Genomic DNA, 10,288 nt, shown 5'->3' with positions numbered 1-10,288 from the left:
TTTATGAAGAAAACGGGCAATGTTAGAAAAGTATCTGAAATCGGGAAATGGCATGAAACCCATCCTCTCCTTCTAGGGTACCATTACTTATCTTACTTTTAAAACAGACACTTGCACGGCATGTCACAATCTCTTAAGTGCAGATCATAACACCAAAAATAATAGAAGGGAATCCTTACCTGCCTACGCTCCCCACTAAACCCCGATTTGGCAACGGCCAATCACCTGTGAAACATATATTTAAAATGGTATAAGGAGACGTAAGTTAGTTAAATCGAGCAATATTGAAAAAGTGGCGTAATAAGAACATGGCTACAAGAAATTTGGTAGTGTGACAAGATCATTTAAAGTGAAAATGATAAAAGTTAAACCACCTAGTATTGGAAATAGCAGCTAATTAAATCAGTTTTCAATAAAAAAAAATTATGATTCATATATAAATCAACTTTTCGTTGTTAAAATGAACACTCTTATATAAATTTCTCTAATTATAGTTTTTACTATTATTTACTTTACGTTTACTAATCGTTTAATTGGACTTTAAAACACCTGGTGCAGACGGTGAGTAACCGAAACTCAATTGTCTGTAACGATAAAAATAATCACATTCAGATATAATCAGTCAGCTCTTATCTGGATAGTTGACGTAATAGAAACACAAAGAATTGTTTTATTGTTAATAAGGAAAATTACTCAGGCTACGATAAAATTGTTATTTAGTTGGTTTTCCTACAAAATAATAAATTGTATTTTTAGGTTTGCTATCTCTCGTTCATGCTTTTAAATATCCTTGCCAATAAAACTTATAAATAGTAAATAATCAAGGTAATAAAGACTAAAGAAGTATTTTGAATAATCTCATTGCTTGAACATAATCATTGACTATGTTTAAATAATCCATGAAAACATAAGTTGACAGTCATTAATTAGTTTCCTTTGTATATATGAATTCTCATAACCGAAGAGATCAGTAAGCAATAAGCTATCAAATACTCATTGGTCCATTGAAATGAAATTTTGTTCTGTATATTTTCATTTGGTTGAATTGAAATGATGAAAGCAATGATCAAAATATGTATAACGTAACCTGATTTGAGGTATAGCCATTTTGTTTTTCTTTTTTCCCTACCTGGCCATTTCTGACTTGTTGGGTGGTTACCAACCTATTATTCCCAGTGTGGGAAGGTCGATATTAATTTTATGGTGCTCAAAGTATTAAAATTAAACCCGTCCAGGCCGGAATCGAAGTAGCACCTCTTTTTATATTGATATAACAAATCATGTTTGCCAATGAAAATTAACATATACAATTCATCTCCTGTAACAATCGCAGGATCCCATTACATAGAGGGTCATTTATAATGATAAATGCATATGCCATTAAACAAGATAAATGCATATGCCATTAAACAAGATAAATGCATATGGAACAAACTGAAGTAGTTAAAGAAGTCATATTCAATCCCAAATGAATATATCATGTCTTATTATTAGAGCTTATGCTTTGGCATTAGTTGACTGTCCTTTTTTTTTTTTTGTTTTGGTTTACAAAGTGAGCCTTTCTTCCATGTCCTACGTCAGTCTTCTGCCTCAATTTTCTTCTTCCAAGGTCAGATAAGCCAGTCTCAACTAATTCTTCAGTATCATTGACATGTTGACTACCCCCTATGATATCCGCAGTTCGCGTTCTTGCCTTGGAAGCTACTACAAATTATCTCGTAGTTTTTTTACTTGCTATATTACAGCAGGTGCAATGAAATTTTTATATATTATGGCAAATTAACTACTAACCGTTGAAACACATAGTAAGTGTCAGAGAGAAGAACGCAAACTACAAGCAATCTTGTAGTGGGCAGTCAAAATGTTAACTAATTCAATACATCGATGTTCTTCCATTAGTAGTTCTAGAGAATAGTACGCTTTGTTTTTCCATAGTAAAGGAGGACAAGATTTCAGATGCCTAATTCCTTGACTAAGCCTTTTCTAATTTCAGAAACGGTGATTGTTCGAGTCCGGCCTGGGTAGATGGAATTTTATTTTGTGGAGTACTCGCGCAACGAATATCGACCTTTCCACTCTGTTCAGAGTAGGTTGGTAATCAGTGGTATAACCACCCTATATGTCAGAAATGAACAGATGGAAAAAAAACTTCGTCCTTGCAGCTCGACAAAAAATACAAGTCATAAACGAAATTTTATTTTAATAGGTCAATTCGCTAGTATCAGATAGTTTGTTATTTATTGATAGCTTATGTTCTAAGCATGTAATTTTTCCAAATTACACTATTACTCCAATTAAAAGTTTTGAAAAAAATACCTAAAGGGAAATTTTCAGCTAAGAACAATATATTATCAGGTATTAGTTAAAGTTTGGAGTCAAAGATAATGTGAAAGCTTGTCATAGACCCTGAAGAAGGCCTATTTATTACAAATTCTGTTAGAAAAAACTTTATAATTTCAAATATCCTGTTATGATTTATTTGATCAATTATGACCAATTGTCATCAAAGAAGTTAGTAGTCAGGGATTTGTAAATACAGAGCCCTTATTAAATGTATTACTCTCTGTCCACTTTCGTACACCCATCATTTTCGTTTTTGCAGATTTTATGCCTACATAATTGTCAGAAACTCTTCTTTTGAATTCTGACCTTTTCTTTCATTTGTTTTATGTAATACTTGTAGACAATACTGTAGTAATAATCAAATATTAGTTACAACATTTAGTTACTACACCAACTTTTCTGTTTCGATACATTCTAATTAATTTAGTGACACTTACTCTCAACAATTACTCTTGAAAGATAGCTAGTATAGCTTGGTTTTAAATTTCCATATTTCACGTATTATTTCCGTGATTCATTCCACATTTGCTATTTCTTGTTTTATTCACATCAGAAGTAGAATAAGGATGAGGTCAGGAAAAAAAATCTTTAAAACTTGTTAGCGTTTTCCCTATACTAGCTCACCGGCCTAATCTAATCTGCAAGGTTATTCCTAAAATTCACGGGAATTGGTTGTACTTTCCTTTTCACTATTATAATTTCCAAGAGATGAAACTTAATTACATACATCCTTTATGATCTTTTGTTCCGAATTTCCTGCCTCGTTTTAACTCGAAGCAAGTATTGTTAAAATGATTGATACGCAGTATTCAATTACATACATATATTAAATGAAATGGTTAATATAGGAATGTTTACGATATCTCAGTCCAATGGCTGAAACCACTTGTACGTCCGCCATGCTTGCCTCTCCGAATATCACTGACATGTGGATGGTCCGCTCTTTGTTTTCCGAACATTTGTACAAGCCTCCGATTCGTGGTGAGGGGCCAACATGTGGATCCGCCTTTACTTTTATAACAGTACCAGTGGAAATTAAATATCAATAAATAAGATTAAATATAAAGCTTATTATAGAAAGTACCAACAAATTGTCATTTCCCGTTGGAGCCGGATGTGATAATTATGATGCAGAAATGCAGGCCATCTGCTTTGTGATGGAAGCCACTATTGAATGTAATGACAACACGGTAATCTTCAGCGACTCCCAAGCCGTAATACAAAAATTAACAACACCAGGTGCCGCAGAGTCACCCACGGAAGAAAAGTGCAGAAACATGGCTGCTATCATGAAGAAAAGAGGAAGGGCTATAGCTCTACAGTGGATACGAGGCCATGTTGGCATAGGTGGTAATGAGCAAGCTGACAAGTTGGCTAAACTTGGTTGTGCAGAGAACCAGCCTGTTCTACCACTTTCCTACAGAACAGTGAAATCACTTATAAGCTGTTATTGTAAGGACAGAACAAGTGCTAGTAGACACACAGTTCAAGCGGAAGGAAAGAAGTGGGAGAGCCTACTGGATAAGGAAAAAAGAATCCCAGGCAATTTTAGCAGAGCTGAGAGAGTGGCCTGTTTTCGGCTAGTGACAGGACATTATCTGCTCCAAAAACACCTCCATCGAATTGGCTTCGTAGATTCCCCGAAATGTCCTCTATACAACATGGGGGACATGGATGGGGACCATCTTTTGGCGTGTGTTGGATGTTGAGCGAGATACGGACGAACTAAGAGGACGAATAAAATTGTATTGGGCTGCGAGAGGGAAAATGGCGTAATAGCCCACTTCCTGTGGCGTAGGGAAAAAAAAACAAAAAAAAACGATATCAATCCTATAAAACAATTTATATCATCTTAAGGATTGTTTACACAATGAATTATTTCTGTCGGCCTGGCACTTCATTTATTATCAGTCTTACCTTGCCCTGTAGTGACGCAGCCGTGCAGGTTGTGGCGTAGGTTTCAGAGCGCACGGTTCGGAATGTTGTGGGTTCGTTTCCCACCTGGGGCAGTTAATATTTATTTTTAGGCGGTCCAAGGGATTGGCAAAAAGACTACTAGGCCCACTATGCCCACTTGCCACACTTGTTCCCCCCACCAAATACCAATAACTTGCCCTGTGGGAAATACAAAATGTGTTCAAATGCAGTTTAATTAACAAAAGGCTGCAAATGTAACATTTTACTATTTTTGTTTATTATCCCTCTTCTGCTCCTCCTCTGGCTCGTGGCTCGACAGAAGGTCCTCTTTGCCCTAGGTTGAAGTCGGCTAGGACCACTGAATTTTTCCACTTGTACACAAACCTTTTGTAATATTGGTAGTTATGTTCAAGGGCTAGCTGAGGGAAATCATTTTCCTTAGATGATCCAGTGAATCCAGATCTCCAAACATAGAGGCCAGTTTCCCTCAGCAGTTGAGCTCTTTGTGCCTCAAAGGCGTTGCAAACAATAATTATGCATTTATAGTTTCCGGCACGCCACAATGAGGGCATAGGGTGTTGATACCCATCTCATGGCGAAGAAGCTTACTCCAAAAGCCCTCCGAATTTGAAGATCAATAAGTCTGGAAAGATCCGCTTTTAAATGTGACCGAACGATGAGAAAGTGGCCAGCTTCCTCATCGTGTCCTCCTGGACAATGGTTTTCCTTTTTCTCGTCCTAATGTATTCTTGCAAATTTGCGGAGCCTTCTTGTGTTTATATTTCATCACGTATTCTCGCAGGAGGTTGAGAGGAATTCCACTTACTAAGACCTGCACCGCCTCATGAGACACACTTCAGTAAGCTATAGTAGCAGTAGAACCCTTAGCAATCCTGCTTTTCTGCAACAGTGTAAGTTTCCGATGGCAGGCTGGGCCCACAATTCGCTCCCCTCCTCCTCCTTCCCCTCCCCCTATGCGCCCAGGTACTGTTATAAAAGTAAACGCGGATCCACATGTTGGCCGCTCGCCACGAATCGGAGGCTTGTACAAATGTTCGGTAAACAAAGAGCGGACCATCCACATGTCAGTGTTATTCAGAGAGGGTGTGTTGCATGGCGGACGTACAAGTGGTTTCACCCATTGCACTGGGATTATATTATTTTTATTAAAAAAAAAAAAGAAAATTAAAGGAAATTAAATATAAATAAATAAGATTAAATATAAAACTTATTATATAAAGTTCCAACAAACACCTTTAACCTCCTAACAGCTCTCAGTTGCAACTAGACAAAGAACAATGGTAGAGATGCTACACGAGCGCTCTCACGAACCCCTTTGATCTGTGTCCAAAAAACTGACTCTCGACGGCTCGGCAACGAACTTAGGCCAACTCGTACAAGCCACCCATTCACATGTTCGCGCATGTCTGAATTCGTCATGGCTTGGCCAACATGTATAGGCTCCTAAAGACAAAGGGGTGCTGTAGTAGTATTCTGTCCACAGGGCCCTGTCAACTATCACGCCAAACCTAGAGCGCCTCGCAACACAGTAAATATAAGTTAACACCACGGCTATGGCTGCGTAGTTACTGCGGTAGCCTGTAATATGGCTTTGTTCTTTCTGACCTTCAATTCCTACCAACACTACACCGCACTATATGTGGAAATTTATTTTTGTTACTCACTAATCATTCACCTGATGTTCTTTACCTATATGTCTTTACGACATTATATATGTTCTTTTAATACATTCGCTGTTAGTAAATAAGTTTATAGTTGTACTAATAACAGTTAAAGTAAAAAAAAGTTCCTTTTATCAAATATAAACAATTTAGATTACAAGATTTCCATAGTTCCCACCCATGCATCAACAATTTAAGAAGTTCTGAAAAAAGGCCTAACGTCAGAGAAGAGCATTATGATTGTAAAATCCTCGGGCTTGGGCCTCTCAACTTTGGCCTATTTTATAAATAGATATATAAAAAAAAAAACTTGAAAAATGTAATGGGGAAGGGGTAACGATGTATCAAACGAAGGAATCGACTTCCTGGAAATATACTTGTTAAAATATTTTTTGTACAGCTTAAAATCCACTTATAAGGGCAGAATTTAGCTGAGGGATGAAGGCGTATTTCTTTGCAACATAGGAACTGCAGATGTGCCGGTTTGATTCTGGTCTTGAGGGTCGACTTTTATTATAGTCCCACGTATGTCAGAGATGACCAGGAAAGGGGTTAATAAAAAACACAAAACAAGAAAAAAGTATTTTTCTAAAGAATTCACTCTTCTAGAATCTTGTCGCTGTAACCGGAATAAGGGACTATTCCTTTTTAGACCTTTTTCTTTTAAAATCCTCAACATTTAATAATAACTCGTATCTCAGGCACTTCAGGAAATTATAGCGAAGGCCAATTAAATATTCTATTCTCCTAGCTTCAATATTATTTTCCCACTGCCTATAAAACCGCAATCCGATCATACGATGGAAGAACCGCATCCGGCCTGCCTAACGACCACCATCTCGTAAGAACGTGATTAACTAACGCATATGGTGTGGTTACATAATTTCTTTTATTTATTGTTCATATTATCAAACAGTTTTTCTCATAAAATTATACGATAATGGCTTTAAATTACGCGTTATTACATATTTTTATTGCTTTTTTTTTAATCATTAATTATAGCCGAAACGTCACTTATCTGACAATGATGTAACCCTGATATTGTTCAGTTTTGCTGAAAGCATGGAACTAAATCGATGATTGATAGAGATATGTCGTTTTCAACTGAAAACTTCCTTTAAGGAAAAAAATAAATATCTTTTATTTTTATTTTGACGTAATAAAAGTTTTTAGTATAAGAAAAATAATCCATAAAAATAATTAATTAAAAATAAAACAAAAAAATGATTACAGTAATAATACAATCCGTCCTGAGGACTGGAAAGCGAAATTCCTTTCAATAATTTAGTGTAAAATAAAATTTAAAAAAAAAAATGAAAGAACTTTTCCTTTTTTTTTAAATTTATTTATTGATATTTACAACTGTACATAAAATACATCAAGTAAATTTGAAGAATTCACAATATTATGGTACAAGCATGTTGAGAAACTACCCAATGGTAGCACTCTAAAAACATTTTTACAATATAATGTCTCGAGGCCATCTTTTTTTCAGACGCCTCGGAGGATTATCCGGAATAAAAGAGGAAGCAAGATTAGAAACTAATGGGTTTAAGTGGTTAGCAAGTTTATAATAGAAGGATTAATATCTGATTCGGGCTAGATAGATTAGCATTGGAACATAAAGATCTTTGTGGATTATTTTAATTGTGACAAAGTAGGGAGCATTTAGGATTTTACGAAGGATTTTGGATTGTAAGGATTGGATACGAGAGGAATTCGAAGGTTTAGTGGAGCCCCAAAGCTTAACACCGTATGTCTAGATAGGCCTTATGATTGTCATGTATATCAGTTTTTTGTAATGAATTGGTTTGGACCGTTCGTCTAGTAAGTGCTGTAATAGTCGAAATCGACGTGCAGTTTCCTTTCTTTTCAGTCTTGTGTGAGGATTCCAGGTTAGTCGTTTGTCCAGATGTAGTCCAAGGTAGTGGATCTGTTCTACAGGGGTAAGAGCAATATTATTGAAGTAAACTGTAGGGCATTCAATAGGTTTATGACGAAGGGTAAAGATAATTTGATGGGATTTGTTGGAATTTATTTTAATCCTCCAATTACGACACCATTCTTCGAGGGCTGTGATATGGGAGAACTTATTAAATCAATCATAATGATACGAGTTATTTAAATTATAAGAAATTAATAATAATGATCTAATTCGTAAGATGTAGGGAGTGACATTGATAAAAATAAGAATACAACATAAAACATAAACAAGGTTATATTTGTTATATTATCATTGAAGTATGTATGTATATACATGATATCATTATACTTATTATATTACCATTTTAACAGAGTAGTCAAACTTGTAGATTTACTTTTCCCCTTCCGACCGTTCATCTATTCCTTCCTTAACTGTGAAAATTAGTAATTCATACCCATGAATACAAATTTGACTACAGACCAAAAGAATTACGCTGAACCATGACTGTAGCCGAGGGAGTTAAAGTGCCAACTTTAGCTGACTTGTGACTGTAGCGGAGCCAGTTCGAATCCGGCCTAGAGAGTTAACTTTTATTTTTGTGACGGTCCCTCGAAATGAAAACTTGACCCCCACTGGTGGTTAGAATAAATTGGTAAGCTGTGGGTAATCGCTCTATATGTAAGAAATGACCAAAAAGGAGATCACAAAAAAATTATAAATTAAATATTTAAAAAATGAAAAAAACAAAACAAAAAATACCTTATATGAGACTGGAGGAAAACATTGAATTAATAAATCTCTATAATAATTATGACATCATACATGTGACGAATACTAGCCAGACCACCAGGATATCCCCTCGAGTTTGTTTCCAAGCCTCTGAGTATAGCTATCATCTATTACTTTTTTACCTGATCTTATCTCTAGTTCACAAGTTAAATTAAAATTTAAGAAAATTAAATTTACATAAAGAACCTTTTAGAAAAAAAATTATAGAATTGTTTATGAGATTGTCCTAACCCCTGTTGACTGGTCGAAAACCAATTTGAAACAAATAATCTCACCCTAAAAGCATAATCCAATGGTAACAATTATCATTTAATACCATTGATGTTAGAAGGGAGTATATACTTAATTGAGTATAGATTGTATATTGTATATATTGTATATATATGACAGAACAGGATCCAAGTTAATCATTTGGAGTCGAGGAATTCCTGGCCTAAGTGTTAGTTGTGGCCATCTCATTTAAGTGGGTGTGAGGGATATCCTGGTAATTTCTCATGATATTGTTTATTGTAGACACAGGTCATACAAAGTTACATCCCTTGCATACCGAGCGTTTGTTATTGTCCTGTATGTTTTCTCCCAAAAGAATTTGGGAAGTTTGTCAATGTAACTATTTATTTGTTACCAGCATCTGTGATACCTAGGTTTAAATATTCTTTAATAAGTGCTGGTATTCGCTTTTTGTCTATGCTTTAATTTTGAATGATTTGAAACGTTTGAATAATGAAGTCTTATTCTTTAACTAAGTTCTTAACCTTCAGAGTTTTAATTTTATTCTTGATGTGAATCCTATATTATTTTTGGGTTAATTAACAGATCTAGCGTGCAGTGTTTGTCTATGGAATGTTTATATGGTAAAAGAAAATATCATGTCGAAGAGTAAAGGATATATAATGTGAATGGTCGTGATTTAATACGAGTTTGATCCCGCCCTGTAATTTTTTTTTTTTATAAAACATATGATAAAATTATAGGCCTATGTTATTTTTAATACACAGTAATAGCTATGTCCTGTTTAACTTTATGTATTTTATCTCTCAACGAATCAACAAAAAGAATTGTTGACCTAAACCCATCAAATCTTTTCTTTTTATTCTTAATCAATTACAAAGATTACAATGTCGATTGTTGTGTCCTATTATGTAATATGTGATATTGAGATAGAAGGCAAGTTTCGAGTCCGATACTTGTACTATAACCTGGTGAAAAATTTATTGATATATTTTTTTTCTCTCAGTCTATTTTTACCAAAATATTAACCATAGTTCATATGTGATAATCAGTAAACATAAACGCATTTAATATAGTGATATAATATCATACAATTAATTTAAAAATAAATATATGTAAATATGATCTTAAAAAAAAAATGTATTTATAGGTTTCCGAAATTGCAGCATTGATTTTTAGACATTTTGTTATAGTGTCCTAAACATTACTCCATTACTAATAATAATTTAATAAATTAAAAGCGATTAACATTTTTTTTAATTTTGCTAAGATATGCAATTGACAATTAAATTTTGGAGATGGAATTTTGAAACTTTATCTTTAATTACTATCGTTTTCTAGAAAAAAAATCAACAAAATAACCGTAGTAACTCTAAAAATTCTATTTCGTAATAAAAAAAAA

General features: G+C 34.5%; 1 protein-coding gene across 1 annotated transcript in view; it reads left to right on the top strand.

The window, feature by feature from the left end:
- Window positions 1–3,479: 3,479 nt before the first annotated feature.
- Window positions 3,480–10,288, top strand: part of LOC136796722 (uncharacterized) — a 16,045-nt gene continuing 9,236 nt past the window's right edge. The window contains exon 1 of the mRNA XM_067051181.1: window positions 3,480–3,885. Within this exon, the coding sequence (XP_066907282.1) occupies window positions 3,480–3,885 (406 nt within the window). The remainder of the gene's footprint in view (window positions 3,886–10,288) is intronic.

This window comes from Halyomorpha halys, unplaced genomic scaffold (assembly GCF_000696795.3).
Source record: "Halyomorpha halys isolate HHAL.00 unplaced genomic scaffold, Hhal_1.1 Scaffold198.1, whole genome shotgun sequence".
NCBI lineage: Eukaryota > Metazoa > Arthropoda > Insecta > Hemiptera > Pentatomidae > Halyomorpha > Halyomorpha halys.
This window is presented reverse-complemented; position numbering and strand designations above follow the sequence as displayed.